At 38.3% G+C, this 23449-nt stretch overlaps 1 protein-coding gene across 3 annotated transcripts in view; it reads left to right on the top strand.

Moving 5' to 3' along the window:
- LOC127651618 (lymphoid enhancer-binding factor 1-like) overlaps positions 1-23449 on the top strand; it is a 44754-nt gene that overhangs the window by 3752 nt on the left and 17553 nt on the right. For all 3 annotated transcript variants that reach the window (XM_052137543.1, XM_052137542.1, XM_052137541.1), the window contains exon 4: positions 22842-22974. In XM_052137543.1, coding sequence (XP_051993503.1) covers positions 22842-22974 — 133 coding nt within the window. The remainder of the gene's footprint in view (positions 1-22841; positions 22975-23449) is intronic.

The raw sequence follows: 23449 nt of genomic DNA, 5'->3' as shown, positions 1-23449 counted from the left end.
GTCCACTCTAATCCTGTTTGGTAGTTTTTTGTGGCAAAGACTCCCTGTTTGGCAGTTGACTGGTGCCTGGAAGAGGCGGCCATTGCTGGCGGCCTTTCCCAGCTGAGCTCATCTCATCCATTGTTTGCACCAGCTCCTCTCTCAGTCTGCAACCGTGCGATTACGGTTTGTTTTGGTGCATTTCACCTCTGTGGTGATTGAGCATGAATTGAACAATATCTTGTAATTGACCTATAGTTGATCTAAGCATTTAGATTGGTTTAGATTAACAATTTGTGAAAGATTCGCATTACGATCTAAAAAAGGAAGGACATATACTACAAGTCAAAAGTTTGGACACAGCTACTTATTCATTAGTAAGACTATTTTCAACATTTTGGAGAAAGAGTAGAGTCATTAAAACTCTGAAATAACACAAATGGAATATGGGAATTATGTTGTGACCAAATAGTGTTTATCAAATCAAAGCAATTTTATATTTGAGCTTCTTTAAAGTAGTCAACCTTTGTCTAGATTAAAGCTCTGCAAACACAAAATCGTTTTTTAATTAATTTTAGTTGCTTAAAGAAATTCAAACATGAGTGCAATACATATGTGTCTACAAACCTAATTTAAAGTATTTAAGCTGAAGCCTTTATATCATAAATTAAGTACATTTTTAGGCCTCATTGAATTATTTACACTATGATAATCTTACAAGAAAATGGCCGTTATCATTTAGTAGGTAGCGTCACAAGAACATCCTTGCATGTATTTTCAGCAATCATTCAGCTAGTCCAAAAAAAGAAAAAATCCCAAATAATAACAATCTTTTTCATATTCACCTGACAATGATTTTGCAGCGTGATTGCAGAATTTTTGCGACTTACCTGAATATTCCCTTTTCCCTCAGTGTGCAATAAAACCACAATTATGCTTATCCATTTCCTCTCCCTCCTCGGCGGCTCAAAAATTCGGACACAATATCTCCAAGGTCTGGGATCGGTTTTCACTGTGATCAAAGGCATCTTCTCTCTCTCCCTTTTATTCCCCTTAATTTAGGGTTGATTTCCATTGGCCATGACATTCCAGTGTCTGAACTATCCAGTCATGAAGAAGCCAGTTTTATGGTGGTCAGCATTTTTTGGTGTTACTACCTGATGAAATACCAACCCTTCTTCCCATGGGTCACTGGTAATGGCCATTGGCATCATGTCGCTAGTGATCCATGAAAGCTTTACATGTTGCTAATCTGATGTATAATGGACGACATCTCATCCTTTGAGATGGCTAACTCGGGGTCAGCAGATAATGTTTTCAGGTAAACACTGGAGCTACATCACCTCTAGTGCCTGCATCTTTGATGTTCTAATGTTTTACATTTGGATGAAATGGCGAACTAGGAATTAAACAACCTGGGCTTTTCCTCCTTTTGAAATGATTTCCCTCCCTCTTCTTAGAACTCTAGGACATTGCTTGTAGTTTCACTTATCTCTGATCCTTTTTAATCAGTTGGTGAGAAGAATGGGGTCTTGGATTACATTGAATTGTATAATATGTTCCTCTCCTCTCTCTTTGCGTTTCTGCATCTTAAATTGGATTATTCAAAGTTAAAGCAGGATGTAAGTATCATCTCACTAAAAGTGTTTGAGAGCCTTTGTGAGAAGTTACATGTTGGGCCTGTAAATTAACTTAGTTGTCGCCTTCGTTTAGGAGCTTTGCTAAAAGTCCTCAAATGTATTGAGCACAATGTCGTTATCTAAAAGCCTTTTGGCACCAAAAGAGCGAAAAGGGGTAAAATAAATAAATCAAAGATAAACGTTTGTTTTTTCACACCAAATAGCGAAACCAAAATTTCTCAGGCTGAACGGAAATATTTTTGTTACATCACTATTTCAATAGGTCATGCTGAAGGACAACTAAATTTACTTTGGTACAATGGATTGTGCAAAATCTTTCTGTAATCTTCATAGAGTTTTACATCTGAACCGGTGAATGGAGGCAGAGTAGCTGATCTCGGGCCCTAGTGGACCTGCCGGATACAACCTCGGTCAGTGCGACTTATGTGGGTTTTTATTCTCTCTATCAGAACGTGATTTTGACCCAGTGTGAATTATAGTCAGGTGCGACTTTATTTCCAGAAAATACTGTAAATAAATAAATGAATAAAATATACGCTGTGCTGTTGCAAGAATTCATTTGCAAGAACAAATCCACAAATTGGAAAAGAAACAAATTTGGTTATTTTTCATTATCCAATTAGCACTCTTGGCATCTGTGACCTCATTATACCTATGTTACTTGCATTTTTTGCATAGCCGTTTCAAACAAAACGAGTTCACGCTACTAAGACAGAAAACATGTTCTTGAAAAGGAAAACTAGCGACGATGGTTATGTGGGATAATAGTGTGCCCTGGGATGTTTTAATCGTAAAAAGTGTGCCATGGCAGATAAAGGTTGGGAAACACTGACCTAAACCACAAAGAGTTCATCTGCAAAAGAAAACAAAAGTATGTAAATTCTGCAATGCAATGCTTACCGAGACAGCTGGGACTATGTCAAACTTTTATCGGCACTTAGAAAGGAAGCATATAGAAAGATAAGCATAAGTGTAAGTGATGCGACAAAGCTGGTTAGCTAACATTATCAATCTGCCTGTTGCTGTTTTCCATTCAACTCGGAAAGTCGGATTTTCCAACTTCCTACAGGGAAAAGTGCAATGAACGCCACTTGAAGTCGTAATTACAACTTGAAAAGTAATGCGGACATTTTTAATTCTGAATTTGCTGAGATGCTGGAGTGTAACGTAACACAATCTTGTCGGCACCCCGGAAGATGTACAAAATAAGTTATAAACATTCACTTTATTAAATAATATCGATAAATTTATAAAAGTTCCTAGATATTAAAGCTTGTTTAACAAACATTAGCAGAGTAGCAGGTGTTCAAAACATTGTAAATTATAATCTCTATTGATAATTGTACACCTGTAGCACAAATGCTAACATTGCAGATTGTTTATGAATTGGGTTGCTTGGAGACATCTCTGGTGACAGTCAAATACCTGCTAAGCTAACAGGAGTATTGCAGTTTTGTGTCTTTGAACATCATCTTCCGAGCATCTGGCATTGGAATGTCTTTAGTTGGAGATCGGAGATATCAAGTGGAATATCCCACATCCGATTCGAATGGAACAGAGCATCTGTACCATCTTCACCCCTCACTCAAAGAGATTTAGCGAGTATTAGCTATATAAAAATTAGCTATCAATATATTTACTGTTTTTTAGGGCGCTAGATTCAGTTGCTTGTCAGCTATTTGCCACCTAGCTAGGTGCGCATGCTACCTAATTTAGTTAACATATATTGAGGGATGTAGCTAATGAAGTGTTAACTTTGTGAGAGTTTGAGGGGACAGGGCATGTAGTGACAAATTGTTGTTCCTAAGTTACATTTTTGCTTGTGATAAATAATGATTATACAAGCCACATAAAGCTATGTAGCTTATGTATATAAAGTTACATTACATCAACGTTAACTAATGTCAGCTCCAACATAAACACTACATGCCTTGGTAACGCCCCCTCACTTGAGTGAGAGAGCTGGAGATGTGACAGCAGAGAGTGGAGACCGAGTAATGCGTCTCCACTTATACTAAAAATTTACATTTTAAATTGGCTGTTTTGCTTATGTTTGGGATTCTTTGTTCTGTTATCTAGATTTAGCTATGTGGTTAAACTACAAAAAACGTACTATATTGTATAAGAAAACACAGAGAAAAGTGAAGACTTAAGTATTGAATAATTGTTTGATATATTCTGTACTTAATGATGGTTTCTAGGGGAATAGTCATCCAGAAAATCTGATGCGATGCTTACACAAAAATTTTAGTTTTAAATGGATGGTAAAACTTGGAAAAGGAGTGTTGAATAAAGATGGTTAAGTTGAATTCAGCTCCTTGGCATTTGAATGTATTTGTTTGCTCATAGATAACAAAGGAACATTCATTCACAAAAAATTCACATCTGCAATGCCTTTACATGCCAATAATGCCAACACACACACACACACTTATATGGCAATAAAAGAGGTAAATGAATAGGAATCTTAATTTGTATTCTGAGGGTGTTCATTGGAGTGCCTAGGCATGTTCCACATTTTATCGTAAGTGTGTCATGCAGTGTGGGACTCACATTGGTCTGGCCTTGGTCTTGTCTTGGTCTCGGTTTAGGTGGTCTTGACTACAACACTGGTGGATACAGCAAATTGTTCTTTAATGCTTTGAAGGACGAAACCTAAATTCTCCACATATACAACTTCCATTTCAGAAAGATGATCTCAGTTTGACCCATGAATGTTAGGATTGCTGGTATTTTTTGGCAGGCACCGTACAGTTATCGTAGAGGCAGTTTTGATATGTTAGTGTGCTCTCATGGTGTACAACGACTACTGTAGAACACGTGAAAGCAGTTTGGTGGAAGGACTTCTATTCTTGTACCATTTTCATCCCCCATTTTGATTGGCCTTCCGGCTGTGAAGGTAGGGATGAACCAACCCAAGATACACAACCTCATACTCACACACACACACACTTCACTTTGATGTGGGATGTGACGGATTTCCTGCTCAGAGTAGATGTGCCGTGGAATCACAAAACCCCAGAAACCCTGGCTTTGCCTAAAGAGATTTCACACAGCTGGTTCTCCTCCTTCCTATCTGTTCCTTTCTGCACCATTCATCGAACTACATCTCCCAGCAGCCTCTGTGCCTTGCATAGTAGTTTCACAGAATATTATTTATGCAACATTTGTCATGTGATTTCATAATTCTCAGGATTCATTTGTCTGTGTGCTGGTTTCCTTTGAAACCATACAGATTAGCATTATTGTTTTTCCTCTGTTGATGATATCCCTGATCATCTTTCATATCTAAGATCGACTGATCAATCAACATTATACGATTTATCAAGTCCAAAGTCAACTTTTAGCTGTGTTTGTCAATGGATGTTTTGCATATGTTTTTTTGCATATTTTGTTATACTTAATTACTCAATTGAATAAAATTGTTAAATTGAATAAGTGTATGTTTCATTTCAGTAATTTACAATTATATTGTAGACCACTAATCGTAACCTATGCATATCGTTGGCAAATGCCAAATCCGATATCTAAAGATGTATATATAACATATATGTAATATATAAAAACTTGTTTTTACCCATATTGCTCCCTGATGTAATTAGTGCATACTTTTAGCATGCAACTGCTTATCGCCCTTTGACGAGGGCAAGATAAGAGAACCTCCCCCCCAAATGGGTGATAAGTATCATCTGCTAGACAGGTCTGAACACCATTGTTGCCTAGACCTTGCAGATTTCGTCAGTCTTCAGCTCTTTGAAGTGTTCTGGTGCAGACCTAGGGTTTTTAAACAGAGGGCCATTGATACTCTCTTACCTCAGCTAGTTACCACAGCCGTATTGAATCCATGTGTCGGATTTACAAAGAGAAAAAGGCTGGCAGTGTTATTAGGTGATTTTAAAAGGCAGTGTTATTAGGTGATTTTAAAAGGTTTGGTACCGTGGGGCATTGCATCCACCAAAACCTTTAAATGATTTTCATTTCATAAGTGACAAAGTGAAATTCATCAGTTGAATAATCATAGCAGGAGAGCATGCAAGCGCTTAAATTCTTGCCAAAATGTCTAAATGAAGTAATATACAATATATAAATACATATACAAGCTATGACATGTTTATTTATATTTAGTTTGCCAGTCTTTCACAACACAATCCTTTGATATATTCATAAGATTGAAAGTATAGTTCAGCTTTTTTTAAATGACAGATAAACAAGCTCTTTAGTTTTTATCATACTTGAGCTTTCTTTGTTTTTGAACAAGGATACGTTATAGGCAACACACAAGGGCTATTTCTTACCCTTAAATGCTCATCTATACTGCAACCCCATGGGAGCACCTGTTAAGGGCATCTTGAGGACCGATTCAAGTGAAGTATGACCTCCGTCAACCTCCTGTTGTCATTTGACCCCTGCTCTTATGACAATGGCATTAAACATATTTGTTGTGCTCGTTTTTTTCTTTTGCTTGTTTTTCTTTTGTAGTTTCTTAATGTTTGTTGATGTTTTTGTTTAGTCTCAATCCCTGTGTCATTTGAAGCTTGTTTTGTCTTGAAAGACCTACTCGCTACGTGATAACTAATGATTGGAAACTGGGATTTTGGGTAATAATGGTAGATTTTACGTTGTATCTTCTACGTTGTTTGGTTCAATTTTGACCTCTTTTTATACTCAGTGTTGGCTATTTGTTGCATTTTATTTAGTCTCAATCCTTTAAAGCTTGGTTTGTCTCAAAAGGCCTATTATCTCATTTTCTTACTTGAAAATTGTTTGTTCAGGAGAGACACTTGATGCTTGACATTAGCTGCCTTCTATCAAATCAAATCTTGTTTTTTGTATAATTGAAGATTAATAATTGGGAATTTTGCTAACATTGGTAGATTTTACGTTGTAGTTTCTAAATGTGCTCATTTATTTGCACTTTTACAGCATGTTTGATGTTTCATTTTGTTTAGTCCCAATCCCTGTATCGTGTGAAGCTTGCTTCATCTCAAATGACCTAAAATCATATTCGTTACCCGTGTTTTTCTTACTTCTACAGTTGTTTGTTGGGAAGCTCCATTTGGATTGCGTCATTAGCTTTCTTCTGTCAAATCGTGCTACTTTTAAATGACAAGTGGCAATTGGGATTTCGAGTAATATTGGTAGTTTTTACGTTGTTGCGACACAAGAACACTCAAACTGAACATCTTGTTGTCCCGAGAGAAGCGGAGAGGCTTTTTGCATCAATGTACAGTGACAGTGATTGAAAACTCAGTACATATTCACTCTGAACTTCACTTGCACTGCTCTTTCTTGACGTGTCATTGATCAATAGAGGTCCTGTGCCACTAGGTTGTGCCATATAATTACAGGGGGGGCTGTAATTCATGCTCCCTGGTGTAGGAGTTTGGTAAAGGGTTTCTCTGAGTTACAGTGCAAAAGATGGCATGCCAGCCTTTAGTAGCCAGGCTGTTTAATAGATGTATGGATGCTGCCTTTTTTCTCTTTCGCATGCTCTCTCTTCTTTTCTCTCCCCCTCTGTCTTTGTGACTCAGTAAGTCAACTCGTTTTTTTCAGCGTACCAGGGGGAGGGCTTTGCTATCAGTTCTTTTTGTGTGGTCTCCGCCATAAAAAACAGCCTGTTCTTTGGATTTGAAAAGAGCCTGTCTTTAATTTTTGGGAAACTCATAAAAGTTTGTCGCTCCTTTCATATCAGCCGCAGAATTGAAAACAAATGCTTCCCTTTTACATTCGCCTTTGAACTTGCCAATTATGGAGTTGTGAAAATAAAAATCACCCTGTCAATCTTTCTTGCTCCCTCTCCTCCTCGTTCAAGCCATCCTTTTCCCTTTTTTTCTTTTCAACTTTCTTACTATGATTTCTCTCCTTTCTCCAACGCACACTTGGTTTTTGTCTTGTCTTTTCCTTCTCACTCACTTGTATTAAAGGTGTGTGAGTGTGTGTGTGTGTGTGTGGGGGGGGTGATGTCAAAGTCAAAACCAAGAGCATTAAGAAAACTGGCGAAATGCAATCCAGCTGCAATCCGACATGACGCTGGAAAAAAAGGGGGCTGTGGAGCAGAGAGCTGCGGCGTATTCCCAGGGCGCACAACTGCTCGCGGCCTTGACTTTGATCTCTTCAAAGCCTTCTGCCTCCTACTAGATGAAGAGTCTTGGCTTCGTTTCGTGAGCTTTGGAGAGAGAGAGAGAGCGGGGTGGTGAGCGAGGGATGTTGAGGAAATTAGAGGGGGTTGTTGTGTGTAGAAAAAGATGAGGATGGGGGAAAAGAGAATAGAGAAAATGTGACAGACACTCCATAGGAGGTGGAAGGAAGTTAAAGAAGTAGTTCATTCAAAAATATAAATTCTCTCATTTACTCCCCTTCATGTCGCTACAAACATAATGATTTCCTTTTTTCTCTAAAGCACAAAAGGAGAAGTTAGGGAACATATTCACGCTGAATGTTGTCAAGTAAATACATTTAATGGTGACTGTGGCTGTTGTTCCAATAGTTACTAAAAAGCAGCATAAAAGTGCAATGAAAGAAGTGCATATGGAGTATATTTCAAGGTTTGTTAAGCGAGTCATACAATAGTTTTTTGTGATGAGCAGTCCTAAATTGAAGTCATTATTGGCTCAAAATCTTTCCCTCTGTAGCTCTCAAATCTCATTTGCACTTCTGCGTAGTCAAATTTGGTGAATCGCAATCGGTTTCGAGAACATCAAACCTTGCGTGATGCATCCTGATGTACCGTATTTGAATATATGTGAACAACATTAGAGAAAGGTGATGATTTTCATAGTCTTATGATTTATATAGCTGTCTGTTCCTCACACTAAGCTACTGTAAACTCTTAGGGTGCTTTCAAATGGCAGCCTTGTTCACTTTCATTATTTGGGAAAGATCAGAGTGAACATTCTGCAGTATATTGTGTTTCACAGAAGAAAGTGAGTCCTACAGGTTTGGAAATACATTTTGCACTTTTGAGCAAATTATCCATTTAAAGATGACTTTTCAGCCCTTTTCAGGTCAAAATCAATCAGAGTGTGTGAGTAATTACTTGTTATTGAGCACAAGTCTCAGTGGGTTATGTTACCTCAGGGACTGTGACCTCAGAAACAGAGACATGCCATAGTAAAGAGAAGCACAGGCTGGGAAGGAAGGGGTGGAAAGGGGGCAATGGAGGGGAGGGAGAGGTGTTGAAAAGCAAGGCTGCTCTGTTGTCATCCAGCAGAGCAGAAAATAGGAGCACAATACAGTGATTACCCTTGCAGATGTCCCCATATTTATGCCGACAATGTTTTGGTTTTGGGATTGCTACGGAGCTAACAAGGCCCCTCTTTTGTTGTGGCGTGTGTGCCTGGTTCTGCCCACTTCGCAACCCCTTCACACCCCCTCCACCAACCTCAACCCCCAACAGTCTTTCTCACAATAGAATGAAACATGGATACTGCCCCACCCCTGGGGGTGCCCAATTTGTGGAAGATACAGTTACTTATGGAGTTGATGGAAACACACACACTATCCTAGGGTTCACCCCACTTGTTCAATAGCCAGTGCAAAAATACATCCAGACAGAAATGTGGCCAGTGGCTGATTTGATGCCAATATAACTATAATAAAATGTAATTGTGTCAAATGAGACATGCTAGTATATATATATATACTTACTGGCGGCCAAAAGTTTGGAATAATGTTCAGATTTTGCAGTTTCGGAATTAAATAGGCACTTTAATTCACCAAAGTGGCATTCGACTGATCACAATGTATAGTCAGGACATTTCTGATAAAAAAAAAGTAATTTAGATCTAATTTAAATCTAGACAGGCCCCATTTCCAGCAGCCATCACTCCAACACCTTATACTAAATTGCTAATTTGGTACTAGAAAATCACTTGCCATTATATCAAACACAGTTGAAAACTATTTGGTTCATTAAATGAAGCTTAACATTGTCTTTGTGTCTGTTTGTGAGTTCCCACAGCATGCAATAGATTAATAAGTACATTAATGTCTTAAGTCAATATTATACCAAATATGGCAACAAAAAAAAAAGAAACCGCTTTCTCTAGAAACTCATCAGTCAATCATTGTTTTGAGGAATGAAGGCTGTACAATGCTTGAAATTGACAATAAACTGAAGATTTCGTTCAAAGCTGTACTCTAGTCTTCAAAGTCAAAGCACAACTGCCTCTAACAAGGACAGAAAGAGATGTGGAAGGCCAGATGTACAACTAAACAAGAGGATAAGTACATCAGAGTCTCTAGTTTGAGAAATAGATGCCACACATGTGCTCCGCTGACAGCTTCATTGAATTCTACCTGCTCAACACCAGTTTCATGTACAATAGTAAAGACAAGACTCAGGAGGCCTTATGGGAAGAATTGCAAAGAAAAAGAAAACCGAAAAACAAAAAGAAAATGTTAGAGTGGGCAAAGAAATACAGACATTGGACAGCAGATAATTGAAAGAGTGTTACAGATCTTAACCCCATTGAGTTTTTGTGGGATCAGTTAGACTGTAAGGTGCGTGAGAAGTGCCTGATGAGACAGTCACATCTATGGCAAGTGCTACAGGAGGTGTGGGGTGAAATGTCACCTGAGTATCTGGACAAACTAACATCTAGTATACCAAGGATATGCAAAGCTGTCAGTACTTATTTTTTTATTTTTTTCAAATTGTAATAGAAATTTTTCATGTTATTAATGTCTTAACTATACATTATGATCAGTTGAATGCCAATAAAAGTACCAATTTCTTTCCATAATATATATGTATATGTATATGTATATGTATGTGTGTGTGTGCATTTGGTTCTCTTACATAAAGTGCACCCAAAATTAACCTAAAAAATTTAATTCATCTGTTAAACAATTGAGACATGCTGATATTAAGTGTTTTATTTTTATCTTATTTGGTTCTCTTATTTTACAAAAAATCAACCCAAAATCACATCATCATGTATTTCCTATATAAACAATATAATTAAAAAAATGTAATACATTAATAAAAGTCAACATGAAATCAGACCCTATTTAGTTTCTTAGTCACTTTCATTGTCTTATTGTGATCCCATCAGTGCACACTATTCCAAAGAAATACAAATTTAGCAAATTTCTGCCTCTAAAATCACTTTCTTTTTTGGTCACCAATTATTTTTATTTTTCAGTTCTGCCTCTCCGACCACATGCCAAATTGAGGCAAATTTTCAAAATCCAATCAGTGCCCAATGATAAAATCAAGTCTTCGAGAATCAACCTTAACTGAAAATTTAGTTTCATTTGGAAACATGTATTGGATGATAAATAAGAGTGATTGGTGACACTTATTTTTCCAAAAAGGAAAGTCCTTTCATAGGCGGAGCAATTATTTTGATGAAAGATTGCACAGACTAACTGTGCACAATAAGACCATGAACGTGTTTAAAGAAAGTAAATGGGCTCATTTTTTATTTCTTTATCAGTTAAATTAATTGGCCAATTGGTCACTGCTATTGGTCAATGCCGACAGTCTCAAACCGCCATTTCTAACATAGTCTGTACTCTTGTGCATGCTTTAATCACGGTTTATACAAGCTACATGAACCGTAAGCATTACCATTGCCCCTATCATGTCAGCCAATTGTTAATAAGGTTCACCAAACAAATTGACTGCTCTGCCCCTTTTGTCTGATCTTTCATCTCTGACTCTGGCATTCTGCATTGCTGTTACTGATCTTTACGGGCCTACATTTTCATGTTTTTTTCCCTCAATCACTAATTGATTTGAAGCCATGTAGAGTATTCATTGGTTTCTCAAGGGCCCTTTACAGATGTATAGAGCATCTGATTTGATACAGCACATCCAAATGGAAAGGTTTTGAACTATGCTCTTCAGTATTGTTAGGACCTCTGCTATTATTCAGTACCCTACACTCGCCCATCATATTGAACGATACATGCTCTCTCTTTCTCTGTGTCTTTTTCTCTCTCTCTCTCACTCTCTCTCACTTACCCTGGATGCTGATGTCAGACCTGAGAAGTGTAGCACTTTGTTTACCTTCCTCAGTTGTTTGATACTGGATGATGAAACCCGCCAAAATACTTCGCAAGAATGCATTTGCTCATCTTTGCCTTTGTACCATCTCCTCTCAACTGCAGTAGGAGTTATTAATTGCATCTGTGTTTCCCGAAGGGAATGAATGTGTAATGAGGAAATTCAGTTTACAGTTTTGTTCAAAACATTGGACAGGTGTACGTGTTATCTAGTGGAATGGTCTTTGTCTAGAACTTCAAATTTAGACACAAAAGATATACTTGGAAATCAAGTTTTAAAGCTTGACTACAAACAATCTAGCAGGTGCATACCGTTTCGTATTCAAGCAACAACAAATGCAGTTCTTCATTCATTTCATGTTGTACTGCTGTCGATTAACACACACATGCTTCAAAATAACCAATTGATGTATTCAACTCTATCCAGTTTAAAAAAACACTTAATCAGCGATGGCATTCTGTAATTTTTGACACAAATCAAAATGAGGTTAAGTGTAAAAGTAGCCTTCTGTTCTGAATGATGCACTGGAAAAATTAAGCATGACTTAGGATCTTTTTGAAGGAACTGAACTTCTATTCCTCAAAGCCTTCTCTCAGTACATGTTAAATTGAAACTATAATTTCTGTACCACTAGTGTCACCAAATGTAATTGCAAAAATACATTACCCTTTTAATTGCACACTTCCATGAAAATTGTACTCAGGATGCCTAAGCATTATTACTTTTGTTCATTCAATGCATACTTGTTACAAATATGTTACAATGGAACCTATGACTTTGGCATCACAGTGCCAAACTCTATCAGAACTATTTGGAAGAACTGTATTGGAATCAATGACTTTTGCGCTGCTCACTCTCATTGCTTGTGACTACGCCCCCATGACGTAATGTTATTCATTAGTTAATTTTGGGGTTTAACATTAATTCAGAACTTCTTGGAAATGTTGTCAATGGTGCCCACGACACCTTTATTTACACTTCTTTTTTCAATATGCCATTTAATGGACGATGTACAAGAATAAAATCCCAACCCTTTGCTCAATAGGTCTCTGAATCCTTATCAAACAAAAGCCTTTTTTTTTTTTTTTTGTTACACCAGATCTTGGTCCTTTTCTCTCTCCTATCCCATTATCTTTATGTTAAATCATACAAAGACCTTGTGCACGTTTGCATACTCTACCGCTGCGTCTAGCCTTGTTTGAACACAGCCCATTTTGTTTGCTTTAGCTGAGACAATAGTCACAATAGTACTCCTTTAAAAGTATGAAACTGTGGGGGAGGTGCCTGTCCTGTGTGTGAGCTGACTCTTGAGAGCTTGTTGAAGTGCTCCCTAGTCATGCGTGGGCTGAGAAGTCATTTGTTCTCTGGGGATTATTGTGTTCTGAGTGTGTGTATTCAGACTGAGGGTTTTCAATGGCTGGTGCTAAATTGAAAAGCAGTTGTGTTGAGGTTAACTAGCTAATTCTCTAACAATGAGGAAAGGCCACCATTTATATGAGAGGTTTGTTCGTAATGCTGCATTTTACTACCTACAAGCAAAACAGTTAGACAAAAGCTTGAAGTGACAAAAGAGTGAAGATGCAGGGATATTACAAATGATCCTTCAGACTTAATACAACATGTCATTGAAACATATTTGGTTTCGAATCAGACAGAATAATCTAATGGACAAGAGTTACAAATTGTAGACATTTTGATATCTTGTGGATCGTACTCTGATAAATATCACATTCCCTTGTGAATGTTTGCACCACTAGTGGCACGAGATGGAATTGCAAAAAATAGTTAGGTAGTTGGGTTTGATTGAATTTTGACAGGTGACATTGAAAAGTCTTGCCCTGTTTTAGGGGCAAGGAAAGTCTAATGGGGCACTGGACTCATTGTTAAAATTTTAACAATATTTTTCTATGAAGGTACGTGCATGGCCAGCTCCGCTCGGCATCTGTCAAGTCAGCTAGCAATGTCTCTAGAGGCTGCTCAAATTTCTGCCACTTAACAGAGCGGAATTCGAAAGAGTTCGTAAATTAGACTCCTTAGCATCATAGGGAAAATGCCACTCATATTGTTTTCAGAATTGCCAGTTATTTTGCAGTTCCCTCTGTTGCCACTAGTGGTGCTGGAATTACACACCTTAAAAATATTAGAGTTCTCCAATAACAAGTGTGCTTCGGTTAGAATAGCAGGTTTGAAGGTCACAAGGATGTTTCCTCGATGACCTCCGAATTCCAAAGAACGAAATTCAAAAACAAAAAATCCTAGTATCCTGATGAATAACTTGATGCTCTCAATTGTTCTTTTGCTAGGACAATGTTTATGAATTGTTCAGAGCAGAAAGTCATATCTTCTATGTTAATTTGCTTTCTATCGGTGTCGACTATACTGTCTCTTTCCCACCCTCCCCCTCCCCTGCCGCCTCTTTTCTTCTCATCCAAATCCCCAACTCTCGACTGTAAAGCTCAGGCTTTGTTGCTGCGAGTGTGTGAAACTAGGTCACTACTTGGCATCTGAAGTAGCTCCATTCACTACCTCTTATCTAGCAGGTATGGTTTGCGAGCACACGTGTATACACTCACGCACTATCAAACCTGCATACGGCACTTAAACATTAAACTGAGACAGCAGCCCTACAGCGACCGAAAGAGGGAGGGTAGTGTTCCAGCCCTCCATCACAAGCCCCCTCATGGGTCTCATTCTCTCCTCACTGCAAGTTCTCCCCAAATCCAGATTGACAGACATTTACATGCCGTAAACCTGTGTGAATGTGCCGGCAAACACTGCATGCACATGGCAGGCAAACCGCACCCCTAAACCATCAGTCACCTGCTTAAGAGTCGACTCAAAAACCTGACATATCTCCCTCGCTTCTTTAATTTTCTGCATTTTTTAGTAGTGCTTGCCTATCAGTGCTGGTCCTAGTCTTTTGGGGGCCCTAAGCAAATAATTTTGTGGGGGCATCATTTAGTTACTACTAAATCAGACAAGGAAGTCCAAGTGGGACCTCGGGTCGAGTCTCAAACTTTATCCCTCCGTTGGGACAGCGAGCCAGATATGTTTACCTTCTCCTCATTCAAAGATTTCATGAACATGTGAATGCATGAATAATGTCTTTGACAGTTAGGGGGGACCCCTTGGCAGATCGGGGCTCTAAGCAACTTGCTTAATTTGCCCTTAGGGAGGACCGGCACTGTTGCTTATAAATAAAGTGTCACATAGAAAAGGAATAGCACAGCTCTCCTCAACATTGGTGATGAGTTGCATGTTTAATACTTTGTTTTTTTTTTATTAAATGCTAGCTAATATTCGAAGTGATGCTTGCTTTAGTACGGTTTGGCCAGAAATAAAGCAGTCCTTTGTTTGTCTATGCTTGTTTTTCAATGTTCATGATTGTATCAATGTAACATGTAGCATAGTTCTGGCTGGTTAGTTTGATTATGTTGGAGTATCGGCAAGTGTGAGCAAAAGCTGGCTCAGAATGAAAGGAGCGAATAAACAAGTTTTTATTCATATGCTTTCCATGGCAGCCACTGAAACGTACCGCACTTCCAACAACGTTGTGAAGATCATGAACGTGTATGTGTAGCATGTAAACGCCACGCTGGCTTTTAAAGTTTAATGTATGTGGCTGTTTGTGTTTGTGTGAGAATACATGCTAATGCTGTGTGTGTGTGTGTGTGTGTGTGTGTGTGTGTGTGTGTGTGTGTGTGTGTGTGTGTGTGTGTGTGTGTGTGTGTGTTTGGTCAGTGGGGGTAGCACTGCCGCTGATTGGTCCACTCCAGTGGAATGTTTGACCTTTCCGTTGCACTTTGAAGTGACCAGGCTCTGCTGTGTAAATGAGCCCTGTATAAGCCGCAAGGTGAAAGTGCCACAGGAAGTTGAGAGCTGTGCCAAACCCTTACACAACCTCCACACAATGCAAAAAGCTGTGACTTGGTTGCCACACAAGCTGTGAGCAACATCAATAGAGTACTGTTGTTGAAATGTGCATTAAACCAGTGGATCTTTGCTGGTTTTGCAACAGGACATACAACATGATTACTTGCATTGACATGTAATCATGTTCGAATAAATAAGGTTTGTGACTGAGATTCTTTGTGATTTATGTTTTGAAAGTTACCAAGAGATTGCACAGTAAGCCGACAATCAGCAAAGATGACTCGCAGTACCCCGATGAGCGGTCTTAATTCCCGAATGTGCGGTTGTTACTCTGAGATATCAGACTTCTAGGTGGCACCATGGAACAATCAGAATTGGAAATTCCAGAGGGCCGTGTAATAAGCCATATTATGACGTAACAATTAAATTTACACCAAAATACATTAGAGTTTGATTGGAGGCAACCATTATCTTGACTTTGACTCAACATAAAATGAAACACAGAAACAAAGCCAAATGAATACCAGCAGCTATTCTTAGAGTTATGGTGTAGTCTCCCACTTCATGGAACCGTATTCACTGATGGATCAAAAACACATAACAGCAAATCGACAGCAGCAGTGATAAGAGATTAGCACAACGGCATTCAAATCTCATTTCAAAGCTCCATCTTAACACCTGAGACTCAACCAATGCTACTAGCCCTTGAAAATATAGAAAAGAGTCAAGAACAGAATATCTTAATCGCCACAGACTCCAAGTCTTGCCTCCAAGCACTCTAATCCATAAAGACTGATCACTCCATAATTGTAAACATTTTATCCAAAGTAGCTCTATTACAGAAGAAAACCTTCTGCTGGGTCCCGGGACATATTGGTCTGGCTGGCAACGAGCGAGTGGACACGGTCGCTAAGGAGGCCCTCAACCTGGAAATCTCTGAATATCAAATGCCACCCTCCAAACTTAGATCATTAATAAGCACATATATCTCTAACAAATGGCAGATGGAATAGGATGAATGCAGCTATACGAAATAAACCCTAGTATAAGAAGAAGATTATTTTCAAACTTCAAGTCTAGGCATGATCAAGTCGTGTTCATTAGGTGCCGTCTGGGTCACTCAAGACTCATGCACAGGTTTTTGCTGATTGGTGAAGATCCTCCAATATGCCCCCTGACTATCAAAAACATCCCACTGAAATGTAACACCTTTGAAACTATCAGAGTTATATTATTTGCATTTAGCATATTATATTTTTTCTTGTGCTGTCTGACCCTATCAGATTAAAAACAGTTGAGAATAGTTGTTATCACAATCCCTTTACAACACTTTTCACAATATCTACGCAACTCAGACAAATCTTTTCATTATTGGTTTATTCAAGTATTATCTGGTACATGTTACTGTGGCAGCACATTGACCGCATATTGTCACCTTATTGTTCTGGTAAAATTTGTATTTTATTTTCGACTTGTTTTAGATCCCTTGTTCATTCTTCGCCTCAGGTTGGCACAGTTCCAGTGCAGTGTATCACATATGAGTTTGTTTTATGGTTTGCATCTGTCAGAATGCAGCTCTGCATGTGCCGGTGATGTGGTTTTAAGGGGCGTTAATAGGAGAGATGTTTGATGTTCCTCTCGTCTGCTTGCCAATTCCAGATGACAGCTGGTGCACCACTGTCAAATTTCTTAAAGCCTTGCTTTGAACTTTAGCTAGCATGGCAATTGGGGATTCTGAAAGTTCAAATGGCACTCATAATTAATGTAAATTAATAAAAAAAAATGTTTTTCATGAAATTATGTGTTCTTTACAGTATGGTACAAAATATTTATGTAGAATACTGAAGTAGATGATTAACAAAGTAAGCAGCTTATATTTTTCCATTTTTTTTTAAAAATTTTTATTTATTATTTTTATTTTACTTGTGTACTTTCATTTGTATTTAAAAAAAAAAAAAAAATTGTATTTCATTTCATTTTGTGGGAGATGCTTGCAATGCTCAGGCACCAACCTTTGTGTTTGTATCCACAGTGCTTTTAAAAAGAAACTGAGAGTGATAAGAAAAAAGCGTGGGGATGTCTCATCTCTCTCTCTCTCTCTCTCCCTCTCTCTCTTTAAAGCCCCCAGGGCAGGCTTTCCTGCATTTGTTCCCCCTCCTCTACCTCCATCCATCCCTCCCTTCATCGTCTTTTTTGTATCATTACCTTGGGCATGCGGCATGTGCCACCAGAGCTCTTCATTAATTGGGTTTGGTTACAATAAGCCCCAGAGCCAACAGGCCATCCTGCCGATATCACATTCCATTTATAACCCACCGCTCTACACTGGGGGCCTCTCTTTATTTAAGCAGCTCAGTCCTAGGGGAGTGAAACACCCCTCTGCTGCTCACTTACGGTGGCTTTAAGGGGACCAATGTATTGAATAGAATGGACGGTGTGTGTGTGTATGTGTGTGTGTTCACCTTTGTTGTTTAAAGGTCAAACATTCCTACCAATAGAATGCGAGTATGAACACCTGGCCTTTCCTTTGGTGTGTGTGAGGACAAGTGTTTTGGCCAGTAGTGCAGGGAGTGTGTTTCTATTCAGGAATGAATAGAAGATTGTTTCAATAGTCTCTCATCTAAAGCAAAGTTGAAGTCTAATTTCAGTTGAAATTATTTTGTGGGGGGAAATGATCAAATTGCTCAACCTCTTAACTTGTACATATCCAGAATACAGTACATACATAAAAATGTCCTTTAATGACAATAAAGAGAAAGTAAAGATGTTTTAAGATATATTTAAACCTCAGTGTATATTAAAATCTTCTTGAACTTACCTACGCATGCATGGACTCTTTAATTTTCATTATGTTCACGTGTGGGCCTCTCTCTCATAGGCAAACTATAGGTCGGGATTTCATCAAGTTTGTAGTTTTGCCAATCTGTTGTTGCCACTTAACTTTTTCAACTCCCTGAATGTTTGCAACACCTCACGCTCTATCACACATATGCTTTATTGTAGCCGTGGGCACGAGGAGTCCTCATTGCATATAAATTACAGTAGAGGGAAGAGATTATTATAAACCCCCCTTGCCAACACCATGGAAATGAGATAATTGAGTGGAGGACAAAGGGCTGGTGGTGTGAAGAAACATTTGTGGGAAACATGTTTGGGGGCTGTGTTTTGAAATGAGAATGGAAGCTGCCTAGTTAGCATCTCTGGTTGTCAGACAACTTCTAAATAAATTCTTGGTCTTGTTGCACAAGATTCATCACTGTACATTATTAGAAAGAAAAGAAAGCGTAACAACCTTTTCACCTTTTTTGCCTCCGTCAATAGTTTTCATATGTAAACATGCACCTGACTGACTTCTTTGACCGATGCGCTACATCTCACTGTTTTGTTGCACTGAAGTGATGCATTTTGTATTCTTTTTACATGCCGTATTAAAGCTGTTTAAAGCACGTGTCGAGACACATGCGTTCTGCTCTATCCGTGGCGCTGCAAGTAGCTGTTTGTAACACTTTATAAGGTTCAATTTGTTAACATTAGTTAACATGAACTAACAATGCTTTTAAAACACTTATTAATCTTATTTAATATTAAGACATTTACTGATAGTTTTTTTAAATCAAAATATGTATTTGTTAACATTAGTAAATGGACTATGAACTAACATTGAACAATTGTACTTGTATTAACTAACATAAACTAAGATTAATAAATGCTGTACAAATATATTGTTAATAGTTTGTTCATGATAGCTAATGCATTAATTTATGTTAACGGATGGAACCTTATTGTAAAGTATAACCAGCTGTTTTTAGCACAAGGACGTGTTCTGAGTGAACAGCCCTGAAGATTCAACCAATTGGTGCCACCACTCTTTCAGGTTGGGATTCATATTCAGTTCTGGCTCCATTTTGTTGTACGTGCTGAAATAAAATCCTTAAACCAGCCTTAGGTGGTCTCCATGCATGGTCAGGCTGATCTTTTATACTGGTTTTAGAGGGGTTTTGGGCACTTTTCAGCTGGTTAGGCAAGGTGACCAGCTAAATCAGGTGAATACCAGCTTGGCCATGTTCGCCAAAAATCATTTAGATTTCATTTATTTAGTTTTTTGTTTTATGTTGTGCTTTGCTTTTTGTGTTTTGTTTCTTGCTTTTTGTTTTTGCTTTATGTGATGTTGTTGTTGTTGTTTGCTTTTTTCTTTGCTTTGTTTTTTTTTTTTTTTTTTTTTTTGTTGTTTATTTTTGGTTGTGATATTTTATTTTCGTTTCAATTTGTGAGTGATGTCAGGATTTTTGACCAGCTAAACCAGCTGAATACCAGCTTGGCCAGGTTGGTAGGCATGTTTATTTATTTATTTATTTTTCCAGCAGAGATGGAACGGCCACTGTTTACAATGCAAAATCTATTCAGTTCCCAATGGCTAAAGTTTCGCCCTACTTTGTTTTTCGCCCTCTGAGAAATTCATCCAAATATTTGGAAGTAAATCAATTGCAAATGGTTTTTTGTTTTTGCAAAACAGTTTTATGTTGCCTATACCATTCATCTCACTGTTAGTAGAGTCCTGTTTTACAGCTGTGCATATCTTTTCATTTGCTTTCTTGAAGTATTCAGTGCCTGTGAATGTACCAGTCTTATGGAGCAGTTGAAATGAATGCTGCCCATGTTGTCTCAAACTAGTTGCACCCAATTTTGCTATTTTACAGCCTTCTCCCTTTCCCTCTCTCCTCTGAAATTTCTCCCGGCCTTCAGCCAGCTTGAGTTCTGCACAATGAAATTTCTTTTAAAACCACATCTGAGGAGCTTGAGAGTCAGACTTGGCCAGACCTGCTTATAAAATTCTAAATGGACATGCTTTTCAATCGGCACCGCATCTTTGCAAATATGAATAGAAAGACCTAAGCCTATTATTTTTTTTTTTCATAATAAAAAGAGAATAGAGGGGGGTGGGGGGCTATATCCTGCTGCCCTGTCTTGCAAAATCAAGCTCCCTGAGAGATCTGGGCGGGAGGGATAAATCGCCATGGCACCATCTGAGCCGGTTCATTAATTTTTCAGGTCTGGAAAAATCACGAGTTTTATAAAATTGAATAAAGTCATGGAAAAGATTTTTCTGGTTATATCGGTTGGCTACAAATGGCCCTTTTTGACTGCAATCTCAAATCTACAAATCATTGCAAAAAATCCTTAACTAGCATTTCTGAATGACAGGGAAAATTCATGGAAGTTCATTGGTCAAATTGAACCCTTTTTATAAGATCAGCAATTATATTGGCCCACCCCATGGTTTTACAGCAGGATGCCTGCCAAAAAAATGGTACCCTAAACATGCGTCTCTGGCCAGTTAGCTGGTCTGGACCAGCAAACTTTGATCCCAAATTAGGACAAACCACTCATTCATGCCTGTGTGAGTTTTGCCTGTGGGATGAATGGGCCATTTTTAAGGAACTTTCACGAAAGCATAAGGAGTTTGCAGTCAATAACTGATCTCTCCTGATTGGAAGTGTATTGCACAGTACAGACGATTTCATGCTTTGGCTAGATTCCCTTTAGAAAGTTCATAGCTCATAAATTGTGGAATTAATTTGTTGTAATGCATAGAAATGTGATTAGATAATTTGCTATCTTCAAGTCCTCCTGACAATTTCTACTTTTGAGTTTGGAAATTATAATTTTGGTGTCAGCAGGGCCGTAGATAGTGGAGTGAAAGGTTGTAATGATTCTAAGGGCCTAAAGGTCCAGGGGGGCCCACAACAAATACAAAACTCTATTTATTTAATAGGTAAATGGCCCAGAGCAATATACAGTCAGGGGGTCCAGAAATATTTGCAATGGCCCTTGATGTCAGGTATGTTGTGGTTTGCAAAATATTATTCCGTTAGACGATTTCAAATTTCATTTTCACTTCTCTACAAAAATAGGGGTGCTTTTTTAGCACTAGTCGAACAAAATAAAGACAAGATAGGTTAAGTTTGGTTAGACAAACTTTAATGTTTGCTTGGCATAGCCTATTTGATAAATAGTAAAACCTTAAAAATGGTAAGTAGATGGATAGATTTTGAATTGTAACCGAAAGCCATAATATGGCTGGCCTTGTATGCTTGTTTGAATTTGAATTTTTTTGAAAATTGGAATTTGAATTAACGAGCATTCCGTTGGCCTGTTTGAACATTGTCACTGCATTGTGTGCCATGGTGATTGGTGGATGTACCTTGAAAGCTTTATTTAAAATGGCAAATTTTCATCTTGGTTTAGGAATTTTGGGAAAACCCCTGTAGAAAAGTATATTTAGTTGTACGCAATCAATAGTACACAAATTTCTAACTAAATTGTACAGTGAACATTCACAGCCAATAGTGATAGTTTTCGTCATTATTCGTTAATTTAGACACCCCAACTCAGAACATCTGGGCTTAAAGAAAATTTCCTACTGGGAATTGCAACAGTGGCAACATTCGTTGTCCTTGCGAGTTGGAGGTAACAACAAAAATGCAGCACAACCTGTATAGTCCAATTTGAAAACAAGTGAGTGTTATTAGCCAATTCTAATTGGTTTAAAATGACACGCTCACTAACAGAATCAAGTGTTTCTTCATTCAACCGCAAGTCATTACTGCAAGTATAACTTTTACTGTGTTCCGTTTACCATGTAGACTTAATTTAAAAAAAATATTACTACAATTTAAATGGATTAAAATGTTGTAAAAAATAACATTGTTTTTAGTGTTTTTGTTTCCTCAAAAGAATCATTAACGGAATCGTTAAGTTGGATACGAATCAAACCTAGAATACTTAAATTGCATACATTTCCCATCCAATATTGATGTGTGTTGGTGTGCTGGTTCCTGTCAAGTACATTGCTTTCTGAGTCAGCTCACTTCGTGTGTGCTGCTGACGTGATTAACCCTGCTTAGTTCCACCGCAGACGGCTGGGGCTCTGTAATGAACTCCCTTATTCACTGGCTAATGATTCCCTTTGATCTTCAGCCGTGAGACCTCTGGTCTGCCTCTGGCCTGTGGCGCTCCCTCCCACCCGCCCTGTTTCCCGTTCTCTCCTCCTCTCACCCACTCTCTTTCTCCCCCAACCCCCCGCTCTCTCTGTATCCAAAATACTGCAGTAGACAATCCACACTTCATCAGCAATATGTATTTCAGCACTATATTTATTTATTATTTACACCCGTACAAAAAGTCACACCCTTTTTTGTTGGGTAAATAAATAAAAATGGTGCGGTAGTTATAGGGATGGGAATTGAAAAGTATGTAATGATTCTAGTTCCGATTCCCCAATTGTCATGTTTGTTATGTTGCAGTCTAACAGTACTTTGTCTCTCTGTGTCTTGCAGTCAAATAAGGTTCCAGTGGTCCAACCGTCTCATGCGGTTCACCCGCTCACACCTCTGATCACATACAGCGATGAGCACTTCGCCCCGGGTCCACATTCGGGACACCACCCCCAGGACGTCAACCCCAAGCAAGGTAATTATGTGCAAACCACACAAATAGTCCACTGTTCATCTTGAGCTAGAAAAATTCTTTATAAGCATCAACAACTTCTGCTTTTCACAATTGGGAATCTAGAATAATGCCATAGAAACTACAGGAGAAAGCTTTGTCAATGCATTTAAAATTCTTAATGTGAACGGTGAGATAACCTAGGTCAGGACTTGACTTTATTCATAAGGAATTGGGTGGATTTTGAGAAGTAGATTATGATATTATTGGTTAATTTTTCTTTTGCCAGGGTATGCGACTTTGGTGACATCAACAGAAAAGTAATTTCAGAGGTGGAATTTTTTTTTTACATTTTGCCAAGTTTATGAATAACTGCTTAATATTATTTAGTATAATCTGCATTGGCAAATCGTGCACAATAGGACAATGCTTTAAGATGTAGCTGAAGTATAGCTAAAAGTTCCCTCTTAAGTCTTGTATCTCCTAAAGGAGGCAGGGC

Source organism: Xyrauchen texanus, chromosome 11, assembly GCF_025860055.1.
Source record: "Xyrauchen texanus isolate HMW12.3.18 chromosome 11, RBS_HiC_50CHRs, whole genome shotgun sequence".
In the NCBI taxonomy this organism is placed as follows: domain Eukaryota; kingdom Metazoa; phylum Chordata; class Actinopteri; order Cypriniformes; family Catostomidae; genus Xyrauchen; species Xyrauchen texanus.
Note: the sequence above shows the minus strand (reverse complement) of the source record. Positions and strands in the feature narration are given on the sequence as shown.